Source organism: Vicia villosa, linkage group LG5 (assembly GCF_029867415.1).
Source record: "Vicia villosa cultivar HV-30 ecotype Madison, WI linkage group LG5, Vvil1.0, whole genome shotgun sequence".
NCBI classification, from domain to species: domain Eukaryota; kingdom Viridiplantae; phylum Streptophyta; class Magnoliopsida; order Fabales; family Fabaceae; genus Vicia; species Vicia villosa.
In genome coordinates this window covers 10,640,948-10,661,562 of record NC_081184.1, presented here as the reverse complement: position 1 = coordinate 10,661,562, position 20,615 = coordinate 10,640,948, and the positions used below count along the sequence as shown (strand labels likewise).

The 20,615-nt window shown below is 33.2% G+C and overlaps 1 protein-coding gene and 1 long non-coding RNA gene across 2 annotated transcripts; both read left to right on the top strand.

Moving 5' to 3' along the window:
* The first annotated feature begins 8,144 nt into the window (after positions 1-8,144).
* On the top strand, positions 8,145-8,712 carry LOC131606251 (uncharacterized). Its single transcript, XR_009284781.1, has 3 exons — positions 8,145-8,281; positions 8,378-8,498; positions 8,584-8,712. It is a non-coding gene; the product is annotated as an uncharacterized LOC131606251 (long non-coding RNA).
* A 77-nt stretch (positions 8,713-8,789) lies between these two features.
* Positions 8,790-9,876, top strand: LOC131604186 (uncharacterized). Its single transcript, XM_058876646.1, has 3 exons — positions 8,790-8,874; positions 8,951-9,052; positions 9,265-9,876. The coding sequence occupies exons 1-3, from the start codon at positions 8,800-8,802 to the stop codon at positions 9,874-9,876; spliced, it is 789 nt and encodes a 262-aa protein (XP_058732629.1). The 5' UTR covers positions 8,790-8,799.
* Positions 9,877-20,615: the final 10,739 nt, after the last annotated feature.

The following is a 20,615-nucleotide window of genomic DNA, read 5'->3' as shown; positions in this document are numbered from 1 at the left end:
TACTTGTACTCTAAGTTAGCTAAAGTTATTACCTGGAAGACCAAATAGATGACATGAAGTAGCACACTGTTATTACATTTACATCTTTTAGTGTTTGCATGTCATTTACATACCCTTAATGCTTCGTCATTACTAATGATTCATATGTACCATTTCCATTCTCAGATTCTCCAGCACTTCACACGCATATCTGGATGGTCATGTGTTCCGAACTACATTGAGGATATGCCACGTGCTTCTGCATTTGTTCCCCTTAGAGGGAATTAGGAGACTAAGTCATTCAAAGCGTATCTTGACCACTTGGTACTAGAGAATATACACTTCCAGGCGTACTTAAATCTCCTTGATAGGCATCCCTTGGAACACATAACCTTTTACTCTTGATGATTGGTTTATGAGTCATGTGTGATGTATCCACATCTGCCCGAGTGTGTCATGTCGGAGTTTGGCTTCATGCAATTTTTTCGAAAGAACCTTATGTGTTTGCTCCTTCGGTTATGATATGCAGAGATGTCATGTCATGTATGATGATTACCTTAATCGTCTGGTTCTGAATGCTACACATGGTACCTAACTCCTAGAAACTAAAGTGTTGCATACGACTACATCCAAATATGACACAGGATGATCTAGGAGATCCACCTAGGCCAGCTCATCAGAATATACTAGAGGAGAAACAAGACAGGGCAGATCATATTGTTGTTGTGTTGCCTAGATGTCGCGGTATCATGGAGCTTGACCATGCTGATGTAGACAGAGAAGATTTCCGTGATGGCACTGAGGCAAGGGAGATTCTAGATGCCATCATGGAGGAGGTATAAGCAACATATGCACTAGTATATAGTATTTGTATCATGAATGTTGGTGCACAAGAATGAAAGAGTATAACAAAGAGAATAAACAAAAGGAATAACGGCACAAAAGTAATGAGAGAATAATTGTTGTGTTCTCTATTTTTGTGTTTTTAAATGATAGCTACTATAAGGTTATTTATACAAAAGAAAATCTTGCCACATAAGCCCTTATAGAGTAAACTTAGTGAACATGTCTAAAGGTACAAGCAGTACAATACTAACAAATACTAAAGTACCCTTTAACTAAACAACTACGCTATCTGGACCTAGAAGGTAGAACTTCTGGTCAACACTATCTTCTGAGTATCCATCAGAAGATCAACCCGCATCAGAAAATCTAACATCGAGAGCTTCTGATGCTCATCTTCTGAATATTGAATTACTCTTCAATACCATCCCTTAATTCATATTCTTCAATCAAAGCTGACAACACCAATTCCATTCCTTCAGAGCAGAAATTGATCCATCTTCATTGCCTTCGTCAGAACATCTGCCATCTGCTTCTGGGTGCTACAATGCACAACCTCTAATGTTCCATTCTGGACTTGGCTTTTCAAGAAATGATACTTAGTCTCAATATGCTTGCTTCTTCCGTGTAACACAGGATTCTTGGCAAGATTGATTGCAGACTTGTTATCAATCATCAGCTTCAGAGGCTTCTTCGCTTTAATCTTCAGATCTTCTAATAAGTTCAAAAGCCACACAGCTTGACATGCAGCTACAGCGTCTGCAATGTACTCAGCTTCATATGTTGATAGAGCAACAACAACTTGCTTCTTGGACCTCCAAGAAATAGGACCTCCCAGAAACATAAACAAATATCCAGAGGTACTCCTTTTATCAACTCTGTCTCCACACCAATCAGAGTCAGAGTAACTCAATAACTCTGATTCTTCCTTTCTCCCAGAAGGAAACAATATGCCAAACTTCAGATTTCCCTTGATATATCTCAAGATTCTGACAGCCGCTTGATAGTGGGACCACTTAGGTTTACTCATGAACCTACTAACCAATCCAACTGCATAGCATATATCAGGTCTGGTATTACACAAATACCTCAGAGAACCCACCAGCTGTTTGAAGATCGTAGCATCAACATCTTCACCTTCAGAGTCAAAGCCCAATTTCTGATTTGTTTCTGACGGTGTAACAACAGCTTTGCAATTCTCCAGCTTGAACTTCTTCAGAAGTTCTAACCCATACTTCAGCTGATGTAGAATGATACCATCTCCTGAGTACAGAATCTCCATCCCTAGAAAATATGACATTTTTCCAAGGTTTGTAATCTCAAACTCATTCATCAGCACCTTCTTGAACTTCATTAGATCTTCTGGACAACTCCCTGTAAGCAATATGTCATCAACATAAAGACACAACAGAATCATATTGCTTCCAGAATGTTGCACATAAACTCCATATTCCATCTCACACTTCTGACACCCTTGCTTCTTGAAAAATGAATCAATCTTCAAATTCAAAGCTCTGGGTGCTTGCTTCAATCCATACAGAGCTTTGTGTAATTTGTACACCATCCCTTCCTGATTCTTTTTCACAAAGCCAGGGGGTTGTGACACGTATACCTCCTCTTGTAATTGACCGTTCAGAAATGCAGACTTTACATCCAGATGCATCAAGGACCATTTCCTATTTGCAGCTAACGCAATCACCAGTCTGGTTGTTTCATGTCTAGCTACACGGGAAAATACCTCAAAGTAATCTAGTCCAGGTTTCTGAAGAAAACCTCTGGCCACTAGTCTTGCTTTGTGCTTACCAACTGATCCATCTGGCTTCAGCTTTACCTTAAAAACCCATCTGAGGCTAATGGCTTTCTTCTTCTTTGGAAGTTCTGTCAGCTTCCAAGTCTTATTTAATTCTATAGCCTCAAGTTCTTCTTTCATGAAATTCATCCAGACTTTCTTCTTGAGCGCTTCTTCAATACTCAATGGTTCAGAGTCTACTAACATGGCACACTAAATGACATCTCCCTCTGAGTCAACTTCTATGTCTTGCAACATGTCAAAATCTACAAACCTTCTAGGTATAGTTATGACTCTTTGTGGCATTTTAGCTACTTCAGAGTCAGCTACTCCAGAGTCACCACATCCAGAGTCACCACCTTCATGATCATCTCCAGAAGTTTGTCCTCCAGACTCTACATCTTTAGAGTTTTCCCTTCCAGAATCATGATTACCACCAGACTCTAGATCATCATCAGAATCTGGATCAGAATCAAATTCACCATCTGACTCATCTTTAGACGATTCTTCATCTTCTGATTCTAACTCTTCTTCAAAAGTTATCTCTACATCAGAAGTTGGTTGAAACTCTCTCCAATCCCAAACTTCTGATTCTTTCACAATGACGTCTCTACAGACTTCAACTTTATTAGTCCCTGGACAATAGAGCTTGTATGAACCTGTACTGTGGTACCCTACCAATAACATCACTCTGCTCCTATCATCCAGCTTCTTCCTTCTAGCTTCTGGAACATATTTGTAACACACATAACCAAAAACCTTCAGATGACTAACACTTTGCTTCTCTTAAGTCCAGTTCTCTAAAGGAACAATTTCCTTCAGCCTCTTCGTTTGACACCTGTTGAGCACATATGCTGCAGTAGCAACAGCTTCTCCCCAGAGAATGTGAGGAAGCTTCTTCTCTTTTAGCATACTTCTCGCCATATCAAGCAAAGTACGATTTCTTCGTTCAGCCAGACCATTTTTTTGAGGAGTATAAGGAGCAGTAACCTCATGCTCAATTCCATTATCATCACAGAACTTCTGGAATTTTGTAGAGTTATACGCACCCCCACCATCCATTCTGAGAATCTTTATCTTCTGACCACTCTGTTTCTCAGCCTTCACCTTGAACTTCTGGAACTCTGTGAACACCTCATTCTTAAACTTGATAAGTGTTACCCACGTCATTCTTGTGAACTCATCCACAAAAGACACAAAATGCCTATTTCCTCCAAGTGAAGGTTCTGGAAATGGTCCACACACATCAGAGTGCATTACTCCCAGAACATGCACTACAACAAATTTGTCCTTTAGCAGCGCATCTACGAAAGCGCTTTTGGGAAAAGCGCTGCTATAGGTTGCGCAAAAAACAAAAATAAAAAACAAGGGAAAAAAGCGCTGGCAAGGGGGAGGGTACGAGAGCGCTTTCTAGAAAGCGCTGGTAAAGGGGGGGTACGAGAGCGCTTTCTAGAAAGCGCTGGTAAAGGGGGGGTACCAGAGCGCTTTCTAAAAAGCACTGGTAAAGGGTGGGTACGAGAGCGCTTTCTAAAAGCGTTGGTATAGGGCACATTAGGTATATGGTACGAAAGCGCTTTTAGGGAAAAAGCGCCGGTATAGGTATACCTATGAAAGCGCTTTTGAAAAGCGCTGGCGTAGATCATTTTAAAATTAAATTTTTTAAAACAAATTAAAACAAACGCGTTTTGTATTTCATTCTCCATCGTTTCTTCACTGTTTTTCTTCACAAACAACCAGTCACTGTTCTTCACAAGACACCGCCGACGCAAACCTCCACAGGGCCGTCATCGTTCTTCTTGCCAGCCGCCGCTGCCGTCGCCGTTCGTTTTCTACTTCGTTCACAGCCGGTGCCGTTCGTTATCAACATCTCCTCTCAGCAACAACAACTTTGAATTCGTTTGGAGGTAAATCTTCTATCATCTGTCACTATTTCGCTGTTATTTGAAACCCTAATTTTGGAAATGTGAGGTTGAAGATGAAAGTGAGGTAGCAAGGATGAGAGTGTGAGGTTTCAAACCCTGTTTTGCTTTGTTTGTATATTAGGGTCTATGGCATATGTTTTGATACATTCACTACAAAGAAACATGCACCCAGCGACCTTTTTTTGTGTCATGATACTCATGTGGGAAAATAGAGGGTGTTCCGACGTGTATACCACGTCACTAAAATATTTTAATGTTTAATAATAACAATCAGATAAATACATGGGGTGTCAGTAAAAAAAATTAAAAAAATATGCTTGTGACATACAAGCCACGTCGCAAATTATAAAATAAATATTCACACATTGGAAACAGCAAAGTCAAATGGTGGGAAAACAAATTTTTCAAATTTTTCTGTTGTGACGTGTTTGTCACGTCGGAAAAAATAAAGACTGACTTTGAATTGACCAGAGCAGGTGAGGGCAGAAGAAAAAAGTAAATATTATGACCGTTGCGAATTACCGACGTGGCCTACTTGTCAGAAATTAGCGACGTGGTCTGCCTAACGGAAGTTTTCTGACCGTTGGATCTTGTGACATGCTGAACACGTGGGAAGGTACCGACTGGGCCATCACGTCGCTAACCTTTACCCAATTATTTCAAAAGCGCGCTTCTCTCACTTCTCTTCAACTCTTCCATATTTCTTCACTTCTCTTCACTTCTCTTCTTCCTCTGCATAATTTCTTCCTCTCTCCCATATCTCCATTAACAATTTCTTCTTCAACTCTTCACATTTTCTTCCTCTTCCTCACACCATATTTGAAGGTATATTTATTCTACTTGTATTTTATATTTAGTTTATTTATTATTTGTTATTTGTATTGATTAGGATTCAAATTATGTTAATTTTTTTTTTCAAGATTTTGAAGTATGTTTTGAAGATTGAGGAGGTATAAAAATTGAACAAGAAGATTGGAGGAGTTTAGAGATTGAGGTATTTCTATAATTTTAAATCTGATATATTAATTAATTTATTGGTAGATTTAAATTAGATTGTTTTGTATGTGATATTTGTGTTAATAGATAAATATTATACTTTTTCTGTAATATGTGTGATATATTATTTAGTGTATTGAATATTATTAGGTTAATTTAATATGTAATATTTGTGATAGTAGATAAATTTTAAATTTTTTCTGAAATTTTTGTGATATATTAATTAGATTGAATGTTATTATGTTTATGTAGTAATTTATGGTAATTGTTGATGTTTTTTAATAAAACAGATTATATATTTTATTATGTTTTTTATTAAAATAGATTGTGTTTAATAGAGAAATATTTGTTTAGTTTATTTTATTATGTTTTTTATTTTTAAATCTATAATATTATTTCTAAAAAATATATATAATTTATTAAAACGAAATATATTTTTAAACATAAAAATTATATACATGTAAGATATTATATATAATATAATTAAACATACTTTATATATATATATATGTAAATTATATAGACAACATTTATAATATACAATTTTTTTTAAAAGTTTAATATTTATTATTTAATGAAAAATAGAGGTTTATTATGTATTGGAAAATAAAATATTTTTTAAAAAGGTAAATAGGTAAAAAGAAAATTTAATTGGTATATAGTATGTTATGATGTTGAAAAATGGTAAAAAAAATATAATTATATATTAATATGTATTGGAAAATACAATATTTTTTAAAATGTTAAAACAAAAATTTATTAAATATATGTATATGTTAAAAAGGTAAAAAGAAAATTTAATATGTATATTGTAAGTTCTTATTTTATTAGGTTATAAAGACAATTTATATTATATATATTTTACTTCTAAAAACATAATGTTTATACTTTTATATTAAAAACATGATTTCTACATTCTATTTTTATTTTTATTTATATGTAAGTTATTAAAAACATGATTTATACATTCTATTTTTATTTTTATTTATATGTAAGTTATTAAAAACATGATTTATACATTCTATTTTTTTTAAAAGAATAAAGTTTATATATTATGTGAGAATATGCTTGTTATATGTTATAGATTTTGTATAATAGCTAATGTATGTGAGAATATGTTATATATTATGTGAGAATATATATGTTAGATAAAAAAGTTATATATATATATATATATATATATATATATATATATATATATATATATATATATATATATATATATATATATATATATATATATATATATAGTTTACATAAATGTTATAGATTAATTAGTGTAATGATTGTACAAATATGCAGTATGGAATATTATCTGTACTATCGTAGTTGGATGTACGATAGATTGGAACCAGGAAGACGTGCACTTAAACCAAATTTCATAGAAGGAGTTGATGGGTTTATCAAGTGGGCATTTGTTCAGGAATGTTGTCGAAGTGAAGGGGGAGTTAGGTGTCCTTGTCTTAAATGTGAATGTAGACGTATAATTAGTGATCCAGAGGAAGTAACACGTCATTTGCATAGAAGGGGTTTTATTAAAAATTATTGGGTGTGGACGTCTAACGTTGAAAATTTGCCGATGAACGTGCCAGAGACTAGTAATACTCATGCTTCAAGCAGTAGACCGACTATGGAATATGAGGAAAACTTTAATATGATCGGTGAGATGGTTGAGGATGCTTTTGGCGTGAACGTGGCCTATGATCAACCTGAAGATTTTGATGGAGAAGAGTTGCCAAATGAGGAAGCGCAAAGATTTTATCAGTTGTTGAATGAGATGAATATACCGTTGTTTGAGGGGTCGTCAGATTCAAAATTATCGATGTGTGTGAGATTATTGGCTGCTAAGGCAAATTGGAATGTTCCAGATCAGTGTTTGGAATTCTTCGCAAAAATGATGTTGGACTCAACTCCTATGAAATACAACTTACCTACAACATTAAAAGATGCAAAGAAGTTGGTGTCGAAGTTGGGTTTAAATGTAAGAAAAATTGATTGTTGCACTAATGGTTGCATGTTGTTTTATGACAATGAGTTTGGTACTAATGATGGATTGTTGGAGGAATGTAAGTTTTGTGAGAGTCCAAGATATCAAATTCAAAGTAAATCTATTGACCGTAAGCAAACACGTGTCGCAGTGAAGTCCATTTTTTATCTTCCGATCATACCAAGGTTAAAAAGAATGTTTGCTTCAATGCATAGTGCAAGTCAGATGACATGGCATCATACAAACAAAACAAGTCCGGGCACTATGCGACATCCATCTGATGGCGAGGCTTGGAAGCACTTTGATCGAATACATCCTGAAGAGCACATCAAATGATGATAGTATCACATCAAATGATGATAATGATATGTATGAAGAGCCTGTAGATTTAGAATAATAAATGTATTTATAAGAGAATGTGTTTTTTGTAATTTTACTTAATGAACCATCTATTGAATGTGTTAATGAAAACATGTTTGAATATATTTGTGTGAATGTATATATTTTATTAATTGTTTATTCTCAATAAATAGGTAAAATGTCATCCCGATCTGAGAAGGGTAAGGGTCAGAAGACCCGACGCCCAAGAGCAGTAGTATGCCAGTCTCCTGCACGTGAGGATGATCATGTGGAGTCTGGTGGGGATGATACTGTGCAGGATGCAGATGATGTTCAGTCTGATGGTGACGATGTTCAGGGGGAGGATGATCCGAGTGAGATTCATATCATTGACGGTAGATATTATATTTGGCCCGCTGGAAATTCGTAAGTATCTTATATATTAAATTTTTATTAAGTTTACATTTCCTTTTTTTAATATAAATTTATATTTAATGCATGCTAATTAACATAATTGTTTAGGTTTGGGCCGAGTCGGACTGCTGCCAGGTGTGTGTACTATGTGATTCAGCACATGTATAAAGAAGCTTGGACGACTTTTGGAGATGTTACAAATAAAGATGCTTGGTTTAATTGCTTTAAGGTACAATTAATATATTTTTTCGAGTCATTGTTTTTTAAAATTTTTTTTACTATAGTTTTCTAACAGTTTATTTTAATGTATTCAGGAAAAGTGTACGTGGGATCCAATGAGCGAGAAACTTGTTAAAAAAAATTATTTCAGCAGAACATCAAAAAGACTTTCTGACACGTTGCGAAATGTTAGAAAGCGTTGGGAACGTGATGGTAGTCGTCCTGCGTGGTTGGGGCAAGAAGTTCTTGAAAAACTTATTGCATATTGGAATTCAAAGGAATTTAAAGCCAAGTCTGAAAATGCTAAAAAAATGAGGGCATCTGAAAAAGGAGGTCACCTTAATGCAGTTGGAAGTATAAGCACTTACGAACATTCTCGACGCATGGTAATTATTGTCACTTTTTAAAGTTATGTTTTGATTAATTATTTGTTTTTTAATTAAAGTTAATTTTATTTTTTAGGCTAAAAGGTTGGGGAGACAACCACTCATGATCGAGTTGGTTAAAGAAACTAGGACCAAAAAATCGGGTGATTTAGTTGACGAGCGTACTCGAAAAGCTTTGGTAAATTATTCAATTTTTATTATTTTTTTTTATTTAATGGCAATTTTGTGATGTTATTTTCACGTGGCAACTAAAAAGTTCCGGCGTGATTTTCATGTGGCAACTATGATGTTGTGGCATGTAAATCACGTGGCAACTAATTTTCAATTTATTATTTAATATAATTTAATTGAAGTTATATATACATAATTTTTATTCTATTTTATGTGTAGGAGGATTATCAAGCAAAGCTTGTGGATTTTTTGGTCGCTAATCCCAAATATACTCCTAGAGAAGGAGAGCCGCTTCATCCAGATGTTGATTTTTATATTTGGAGTGAAGTCATTGACGGAAAAGGGCCTAATGGATGTTTTTTTGGTGCGGGGAATTTGGCGGGAAGCTTGAGAAGTGGAGATCGAAATTTATTTCAAAGAGTTAGAGATGGGGAAGGATCATCACGTCCAACACAATTGGCACCGCAAGTAATGGAAACAATAAGACAGTTGGCTCTAACTGAGGCGAGACGCGAGTTAGCGCAACGTGAGGCGGAGCTAAAGGCCCAAATGGATGAACGTGAGGCGGCGCTAAAAGCACAAGTGGAGGGGCAACAACAGCAATTAGAGGCAATGGCTAAGATGCAAGCAGAGATGCAACAACAACAAATAGAGGCAATGGCGAAGATGCAAGCAGAGATGCAACAACAAATGCGGTTATTTATGCAGTCTCAACAAAGTGGTGGTCAACCGTCTAGAGGAAACGTGGGAGCAGCTGACACTGAGCAAGAGAATGATGATGATTTCAACCTTGATAATTATCCCGATCCCGGTGATGATTTTTTAGGATGAATTTTATTTTTATTTTAAATTAAAATTGTGTGAGATAACAAAATTTTATTTATTATATGGTAGTATTTTGGATATTATATTATTAATATAATTTATTTTAGTAATTTAATATGTTTTTGTATTTAGTCAATTATTATTATTATTAATTTAACTAAATAAATATTTTTATTAATATTTATTAATTTCCAACAAATAATATTAATAATAAAAATCATATTTTTTTTAAAAAGATTTTAATATTTGTGGCGTGTTTTCCATGTCACTGACTTGTGACATGTAAAACACGTCGCAACTTTCAAAATTAATTTCAAAATTAGCGACGTGTTTTACATGTCACAAGTCAGTGACATGGAAAACACGCCACAACTTTTCTTCGTATATTGTGCCATCCTGCTTTTTGCAGACTTGGTCTGTCCCAGCTGCAGATAAAGGGTTGGTAATTGTGCAGAATTAGCGATGTGCCTACCATGTCACAAAGTTGTGACGTGATTAACACAACACAATAAAGTTCACACGCACTCCCATGCGACGTGGGTGATCATGTCGCTAATTTTAGGTTCTGACGTTAATTTCCATGTTGTGTCATGGATTCCACGTCGCTACAGACGTGATTTTTTGTAGTGATTGTTTTGCTGAGTTTTGCTTTGTTTGCTCTGTTCAACACAATGAAACAAAAATTGCATAGACAAAATTTCTCAATGCTCAGGAATTGACTTAATGATGTCGGAATCACCTGAAATAAAAAAACAACGTATAAAATTAGAATATAAAAACTAAATGTATTACAAGTTTCTAATATTGAAATATTGAAATAGTTGAAATAGTTGAAATTGGTTTATGAAACAGTGTAAATTTTTTGAAGTTGCTAAGTTCCAATTGTGTACCGGTCTCAAGTCTAAGGAGGAGGTTATAATATTTTGAAAGGAAAACTCTAGCCAAAGCATCTAGATATTTTGCAGTATAGAAACTAACTTTAATATGTTCAATCTAACACGTAATAAAATCATTTTAAGCATACTTTTCTAGAACCAAATATTTGAGCATTTCGGTTTTGTAAATTTGAAAAGTGTAGAACATATGAACTACTTAATGCATTTTTCAAAAATCGAGTTCTAGCTAATTGAGTCTAGAACATATTTGAGCATTTCGGTTTTGTAAATTCGGGTGTTTGTAGTTTCTAGCTTATTGATAATTGATTTCATATCATTTTAAATAATTGAGTTTTAGATTGGGTTTTTTTTGATATTGTGTTAGTAGTGGTGTATTTAACTGCATCGTGTGTGTTTAATTTTACAGTTACTTTGAAGCCTCTGGTTTCTACTTGTACAACACCGATTCAAACCTACCCGTCTCCCACATCAAGTCCAACTCAGGTTACTAGCCCTTTCTTCTTGCTTATCGTTTGTTGTTTTCTGCTTATAGTTTATTGTTTATGTTTCTATTTAATTTCAATTTAGTGTCTCTCAATCAGTTTTTTGGTTTGTGGACTTATATTACCTTGAAATAAGGTAATGTCTTCTTTAAGAAATCAGGGGTAGGCTGAAATAAGGTACTGTCTTCTTTTAGAGAGTCAAACAATCGAGACAACTGTATCTTCCTATCTTTAGCTAACTACCAACTTAACCAATATGAAAGCTATAGGATCTCATTAGGTATTACTTAAGTGTTGCTTATTCACATTGGTATATTTTTGTACTATAGTTGCATAACATTCTATTTCAAGACTTGAGTGATTTGACAAGATTTATTTCTATTATTCACACTTTATATGATCTCATTAGGTATTCTGATCAAGACATAATGATGATAGCTATTTCTTATCTTAACGGAATTCCTTAGTACCTGATAGAGAAACCAAGAAGCAAAAGCATTTGTTTAGCTTAATTAAGACATGGATAAAACATGGATGAATTCAAACCGATTGTCGAAAGAGTACGAGAAAGGGGTATGGCAATTCGTTAAGTTTGCGGTTGCGCATGCTGAAGACCCGATTCGAATGGCGTGTCCTTGCTTGGATTGCTGTTATGGGGGTAAGGTAGACGGGAATAAGTTGGCATCGCATTTACTACGGTTTGGAATTGATAGAAGTTATCGCATTTACGACGCTCGGAACACTTGTTGATATGTCCGATTTGAAGGATGGTGCTCTCCGTGAAATCAATATGGATGAAGGTATCTTTGGTATTGAATTCATGTCAAATATTGCACTAGATGACTTGGAATAGATTTTTACGCATGAACAACTAGGCGTCGCTAATATGCACTCATACATCCGGTAATATTCACTCATCCGATATATTATTTAATTAGTCGAACAATTTATTTACACATTTCAATGAAAATAATCTAATGCTTATTATGTTTTTATTTAAGGTTGTTGTATGATAGAGTGTTGTGCAGGACTTCATTGTCAAACAGATTCCGTTTCGTGTCTTCTGCCCATTGCAGCGGAATGACAATTGCTACGGAACTAGAATCAGTTAGACAACGCTTAGTCGATAGATTCCTGTCCACCGGCAATACAGAAAGTATGATTCTTTGGGCGAATAATACCCGACCAGTAGGGTTAGTTTCACATTCTTGGTTCATCTAATCTTTGTTTCTTTTGCATAGCAAAATTTTCATATAACCTATTGTTTTAATTTATAGAGCACACTGGTTGTTGCTTGCTATCAACCCTATAAGAGAAGTGGTATATTTTCTGAATTCGGTAGATGGTGAGTAGACCAATTATCCGGCTATGAAGACAATGATTGATACGTAAGTGGGATCGTTCTAAATATTCGTGTATATTTATATATTTAATTATTTGTGAGATTGATCTAAATATATGCTTTTATATTTTTGTTAGATCAATACATGTGTTCTGAAGTCAACGAGACGCACAGGTATTCCGGACTAAATCAAACAACATTACTTGGATCAAAGTGCAGGTACATTAATTTTCACAATTTTGCTTATAATATTTATGCTACTTGATAAAACAAGACAACTATAAAATCTTATTTGTTTTTCTATGTAGTGTCCGATACAGCGAAACAGTTCAGATTGCGGATACTATGTTTTGAGGTTTATGAAAGAAATCCATCAAATGAATGAATTAGAGATTCCAATCACGGTATAGATTTATAACTTAATTAGATAACTTCTTAAAATTTATTACATTTAACTAAATCACTCATATTATGATTTTGTTCTGTAGTACTTTGACGACTTCTATGCTGCTTCTTACACGAGACTTAAGTTGGAAGAAATCAAAGAGGATTTGTGTCAATTTTATATTCATCAGCTATTCATGCAGTAGGATTTGTGTCGATTTGAAGTATAATATTATAGTACTCTAGGATGGTTACTAACTTTGTTCATGCTGTTGTCAATATTTGAAGTATAATATTGTTGATGTTACTGATTTAGTTTGTTTGACATGTGAGTTAGTTACATGTGAAACTTTCTGTATTCATACTTTACATGATTTAGTTTGTTTGACAGGAACTATAATGATATATATATATATATATATATATATATATATATATATATATATATATATATATATATATATATATATATATATATATATATAATTTTGGATATTATAATAGTATTATATTAGTATATATATACATTGTCCTACCTATGGTTGAAAATATATCGTCGAAAATATATTACAGGTCAAAAATATTACAGGCTGAAAATATATTACAGGTCGAAAATACTACAGGTCGAACTGGGAGGCTGAAATTACAGGTTGCACTTTAAAATACCTCATTTAGCAACGTCAGCGCTTTTAAAAAGCGCTCTTAACGGGCCACCTACTAAAGCGCTTTATTACTAAAAGCGCTGCCTAAGATTAAAAAAAAAAGCATAAAAAATAAAAAAAAAACGCAACCTACGAAAGCGCTTTTGGAAAAGAACTCTTATAGGGGGGGCTATCAGAGCGCTTTTTCCAAAAAAAATGCTCTTATAGGGGGGTTACCAGAGCGCTTTTTCTGGAAAAAGCGCTCTTATAGGGGGGCTACCAGAGCGCTTTCTTGGAAAAAGCGCTCTTATAGGGGGGCTACCAGAGCGCTTTTCTGGAAAAAGCGCTCATATAGGGGGGCTACCAGAGCGCTATCAAAAGCGCTTTCGTTACCTACGGCAGCTTTAGTAGCCCAAAAAAAGCGCTTTTAAAGCCCTTTTACGTAGTAGTGTTCATTATCTGAATCACCTCTACCTATATTTGCTTCTTCTGATTTCCTTCCTTTGTTTGCCAAACAATCTCTAGCAAAATGCCCAAACTGTTTGCAACAGTAATATTGAACTTTCTTCTTCTCCTTTCCCTTCTGATATTTCTTCTCATCAGAAGTTGAGGCTTCCTTCTGGAATCTATCACCACGTCTATTCTCTGACTCTGACCAAGAATGCTTCTAGTCCTTCTTGACAAAAGAAGCTTTCAGAGCTTGCCCAACTTCCCTTTCAGAAGTTCTTTTAGTTAGACGCAACTCTTGTGCTTCTAGACTACTTTGCAACTCTTTTATTCTCATGGTTTCCAGATCTTTAGAATGTTCAATAGATACAACAATATAATAAAATTGAGGAGTAAGTGACCTCAATATCTTCTCTATGATTACTTGTTCAAAAAGGATTTCTCCACAAGCCTTCATCTCATTAGTGATCAAAATCACTCTAGAGATATACTCAGAAACTTTCTCATTGTTCTTCATGTTGAGATTCTCATATTGCTTTCCCAGACATTGAAGCTTCACCTTCTTCACTGATACGTCACCACCGTAACACCTGACCACTATATCCCACGTCTCCTTTGACGTCATAGAATCAGCAATCTTCTTAAACACATTCACATCCACACATTGACGGAGGAAGAACAACGCCTTTTGATCTCTCTTCCTCATTTCTCTCTGCGCTTCTCTTTGTTCTTCAGTTGCATCCGCTGCAACCAGAACATATCCTTCAGTGACAAGATATAGAACATCTTGAGCACTAAATAATACACGCATTTGAATCATCCATCTATTCTAGTTTTTACCATCAAGAACTGGAAGTTTGGTATTCAAGTTGCTTCCACTCATCTTCAAACTTGTGCAGAAAAATAGATTTCACTCACACTCACACAGTGTTTCCCAAACCCACAAACAACCAAGAAAAATGTGATTCAACACAACTTTGTTTCCCAGAAACAAAATCAATCACACAGTCACACAAACTCACGTTCACTCGTGTTTCCCTGTGTTTGGAACCGGAACTCTAGATACCAATTGTTGGTGCACAAGAATGAAAGATGATAACAAAGAGAATAAACAAAAGGAATAACGACACAAAAGTAATGAGAGAATAATTATTGTGTTCTCTATTTTTGTGTTTTTAAATGATAGCTACTACAAGGCTATTTATACAAAAGAAAATATTGTCACATAAGCCCTAATAGAGTAAACTTAGTGAACAAGTCTAAAGGTACAAACAGTACAATACTAACAAATACTAAAGTACCCTTTAACTAAACAGCTACGCTATCTGGACCCAGAAGGTAGAACTTCTGGTCAACACTATCTTCTGAGTAACCATCAGAAGATCAACCCGCATCAGAACATCTAACATCCAGAACTTTTGATTAGTGTATGACTAAATTTATATAAAATTGATTATAATAGTATAGTTATAATGCATCGTTAATTAAATCAGTCTATCTCAAAAACAAAGTAAAAAATAACTGGCTATTGTGAATAAAGACATGTATCTCTTGATCTGTCTAGTGTGAAAATCGAGATGCATCTGCAGATCATTTTATGATAAAATGAAAACATTTCATTGAAAAATACATGAGTTGTGTTATGTAAAATATGGAGTGAAGCTCACATTTGAATGTGTTTTGGTGAAAAAGGAGTGTGTCCCAAAATGCGACGAATGTTAGGATTTTCCTAAAGTATTTTTTCAGCACTTTGATTGGGATAAACAATTCCCACTTAAAAATAATCAAAGTGAATTTTGTCCGTCAATCTCAAGACGTATTCGAGGGGTACCACATAGTATATGGTTCTATTGCCTACCCTATTTTCAAATCCACGCTTTAAATTCTTTCCCTCAATTGTTGCTATACCATTTCCGTACGTTATGTGACTATAGTGACAGTGTGTTTGCAAGAAATCATACGACAATGGATAAGTGAAGGAGATTCATGTGCTAATTAATGTAAGTTTACAAGTACACTATAACAAGAGATGGTAATGGAACATAAGACAGTTCCTTTACCTTTCTTTCCCCGTCTTTTTTATGAAACATTGTTTCACACTACTTGATTATAATACATTAAATATTTTTAAAAAATAATATTATTTTTTTAGTAAGCAAGGAATTATATTAACAGGAGAACTAAGGGTTCTCCAACCTTAATACACAAAAGCGAACAACAACCGTCCAAATATAAAACGAAATTACAAATCAAATAAAGTTACGACATACAAGACCACGGATCTTTGGTAAAATCGTAAAAGCTATACTTGAAATATTATAACAAAATGATTATTTAATAATACAAAAATAATAATTTTAGAAAATTATGTGTCAACTAAAAGAAAGACATAAGCTTTTAATTATAACATAATATTAATAGATAATACTAATAGTACCGTGTTTAATAAATTTATCTTAAATTAAAATTTTATATTAAAATATATATAAGAGTAAAATATTGAGAAAAAACTAAAAATAGTTATAAAAAAATGAATTTAATGGAAATACACGGACAGTGTAAAGCAGTTTTACACTGTCAGTAAAATTATAACCGTTAAATTTTGTAGACGTTTGAATTTTTCTTTAAATCATATATAAAACATTTCTTTTTAAGGGTTGTGATGCACTAACCGTGTAAAATATGTTACACCGACAATGCACTACCTTTAAGCTCTTAAAAAATATTTTCATCCATTGAATTGTTGAAAGTGTTTTTGCCCATTGTGTGTGGTACAATACCTTCTCCCATTGAATTTGTGTAGTGACCTAAAATAACAATTAGAATATGCTTTTATTATCATACAAGCTTATAAGCTATAAGCTTAAAATATGGCTTGCTAAATAGAGTATTTGTTTTAGTATTTTTAATTGCATTTAGATTAATTGTTTGTATATAATTTAGATTATTTGTTAAATATTTATTTTTAAATTGCAAGAAGAATAAAATCTATTTATAGTAAACTCATGAGTACATTTATTTTGTCGGTTAAATATTAAATAATAAATATGTCCTAACCTTTAAAATTTAATATCATTTATGTTGTAATAAATTGTTGGTAACTTAATTAATTTTTTAATTAACTTTTAGCAAACAATGATATTTGAATATTTTTGTTATTTATGTAATTGAATAATAACAATGAGGGAGTAGTTTTAAAAAAGAATTATTTAACTTGTGCTTACAAAATAATAAAAATGAGGTTGTATATTTTTAAAAAAAAAATTATTACTTTCTAAATTTTCTTTAAGCCATGAGTGTTAAAAAATTTGGTGAATTAAAATTTCAAAAAATTAATGAATTAAAATTTTGATAAAGAAATATTTTGGACTACTCATTAAATTTAATATAAATTATTAGATATTAATTCAATAAAAGAATTAAATAATTTGTGTGATAGAGTGGTGAATAATGTTGTAGTAAAAAATAATGAATTAGAGCCGTTTTAAGTCGAAGGATAATTAAGTAATAAATAATAGGGTTAAATAAGATTTTGGTCCCTATAAATATTCTAGTTTCATTTTAAGTCCATCTTGAGTTTTCGTAACAGTTTTTTTGTAAAAATCATTGTCTAAAGGCAAGGAGGAACTAAAAAAATGAAACTGCAATATTTATAGGGACCAAAAACTTATTTAATGCTACATAATATTAGGGTACCAACAACAACAATAATGAATCAATAACCAAATTGTTACAAATTGAAGGAATGAATGTTACTATTCTTAATAATTATGTATTTTTATTTGTAATTTTTATTTCATTTTTCTTGTTAAAATATGTTTAACTAACTTAAAATAATTTAATTTATGTTTTTTTATAAATTAAAGATTATATATATTTCAAAAGAAACAGTAACAAACCAACACGATCAATTGATCCAGCTCATACAAAGACAAAAAATAGCATTCTTACATCATGAGTAATGCAAGTTTGCTCCTATATTTGGACATCATGCACCCTCTATACAATATAATGTTTATGGTATTCTTAGCTATCTTTGTATTATCCTCTAAAGTGTCAAATATCTTGACTTTTCTATACATCCAAAAATAAGCAATGTGGGACTTCTTCAACATATATATTTTCAATGAAATTCAGTAATCTCCACCTTGATTAAAAATAATATATTAAGTTTCATTGACTTCACCGACAATCATACTCCACCATAAAGAGTATAGTCACTTGAAGTTACACCACTCCAGGAATTTTCACATTCTCTTCATCGACAATTATAGTTTTAAAAACTATCATACTCCACCTAAAGAAGAGTATACTTCAATTGAAATTAAACCACTTCAAGAATTTTCACTTGCCGAAAACTAGGTTGAAACTTTATGGTGCAACTTCCTTGTTGGTAGGAAGCTCTTCAACCATCAACATAATCTTCCATTTTGTATAATCTTGATTGTATCAATACATCTTGACTTGAACTTTCCAAAAGTTAAAAACAATTCTTCCATCAATTTTCTCTAGCCAAAACTGCACAGCCGTACATGTGACTGCAGCTAAACAACTCTTTCACAACATCATCCTTCTTTTATGATGTGGAAGATCAGACAAAGCTGCAACAACATAGCATACTAAGAACACTTATCCCCATATCGAAACAAAGACTCTCATATCAGATGTTGGGAAAATAACAACATAGAGAAAAAAGAGGAACAAAATAACAATACAAGATATTAACGTGGAAACTCTAAAATCGGAGAAAAAACCACGACCGTTGTCAAATGACTACCATAGAATAACATTATGTGAAAATTATTACAACACATAATATAACCTCCACTAACCCATGCCCCTAGTATACACACACCCTCCATTAAAGTATTTAACTACATCTCACAACACTCTAATACAAGAGCATAAGAGAACAGAGAAAGTCAAATACAAACTTAAAGTGCTTTTGACTGACGCTTCTTGTAAAGAAAAACTTGAATATATATATATATATATATATATATATATATATATATATATATATATATATATTATTTGGACTCCCTCCACCTTCACAAAAATAAGCAATGTGGGACTTCTTCAATATATATCAACCTAACCCAACACAAATATCAAGTGATATATAGTCTCAATTGCCTAACAGTACAGACTGCACTGCTTCTCCAGTAGAATACCAAGTTTCTTCAATCTTGTTTTGGTTGCAAGTCTCTCATAACATGCCAACCATAAGCAAAGGACAACTCTTGGTCTTGCATAGTTGTGTTGTATCAAATGGCTTTAATTGACATTAACATCTTCAACCATGATCATGTCATATAGTTTCTTCATGGAGAATTTGCTCTTAATCTTCATCTCTTCCCACAACTAGAGATAATCGGAAAATGACACAAATATCCAATTTTGGTGCATATTTTTGTTTTGTACATAGCTTTTGAACCATGTATCCGTTTGTCGACTTCTTTACATGTAACTTTACTATTTTGACGATTCCGGAGCTGCTCATGCATTTATCTTTGCATTTCAGGATTGTTTTTTATCGGTTTTTCTTCTGTCCATAATCAAAATTCGGGCTTAGGGTCTGAATTTCGGAAAACCGACTTCATTTTTTAGTTCGTGAGGACATTTTACCATAGCCATGTAACTTTCGTTCAATTCCGTCAACTTTCTTTTTTGAAACCTATTCCGATTTTGATTTCGATTTACTTGTACATAGTTACTTTGACTTCCATTTGACTTGTATACATGTTTAAATAGTAATAGTGTACTAATGTGCTTTAGTTTGTTTGATACAGGTCAAATGGCTAGTAATCAAGAAAACTCACAACAAAACTCACAAGATAGAGATGCTCCTGATAAAAATCCTCCAGTTGATACTTCAGCAAGAGAATTTGCACGAGGCATCACCATTATGAAGGGAATCATTCGAGATAGAGACAAAATGTTAATATATAATTTAGAATGGAATCCCGATAACCAAGCAATTGGTACTAATGCTGCAAAGTTGACAAGCTACATTGTGTCTTTAATTAAATCAAATGTTTATTAATATATAATTGATTTTTATCTCCACTAATAATTTTCGAAATGTAAATGAATTACAGGAGACCATGTCGCAATCGGTATCCACCGGTGAGGACCAGGACAATAGGAGCATATATACTTAGTAGAGCACTAGATGTTCCTGAGTATCCCGGTCGGGTGAGGGGTTAAGGTCATGGTGTGACTCCAACCTCTTTCTATAAGCATCCTAGGAGACGAAATCCTACCAACGAAGAAGTGATGCAAAAATTGTAGGATTTACAAGCACAAGTCTCTGAATTGCAAACTGATAAAGAGATATATGTGAGGGAAAAGTGCAATACTTCATCGGTGAAAGAAACTAGTGATAAAGCTAGTATCAACAATCAAAAAAAATTTCCCGAGGTAATTATAAATTATTTTTTCTTACAGTTGTTCTATTTCTGTAATGATAATGACTCTATATTGTTCAAGTTTCGCTTTTTTTCCACCTCTTTCTGTTATTGAATTAACAGTAACATATTTATTATTGGTT

Bases quoted from the DNA above. Each gene is read 5' to 3' on its own strand.
- LOC131604186 (XM_058876646.1), top strand. From the start codon at position 8,800: ATGAGGGCATCTGAAAAAGGAGGTCACCTTAATGCAGTTGGAAGTATA. The intron at 8,875-8,950 runs GTAATTATTGTC...TTTATTTTTTAG, and splicing joins ACGAACATTCTCGACGCATG to GCTAAAAGGTTGGGGAGACA. The intron at 9,053-9,264 runs GTAAATTATTCA...TTTTATGTGTAG, and splicing joins AGCGTACTCGAAAAGCTTTG to GAGGATTATCAAGCAAAGCT.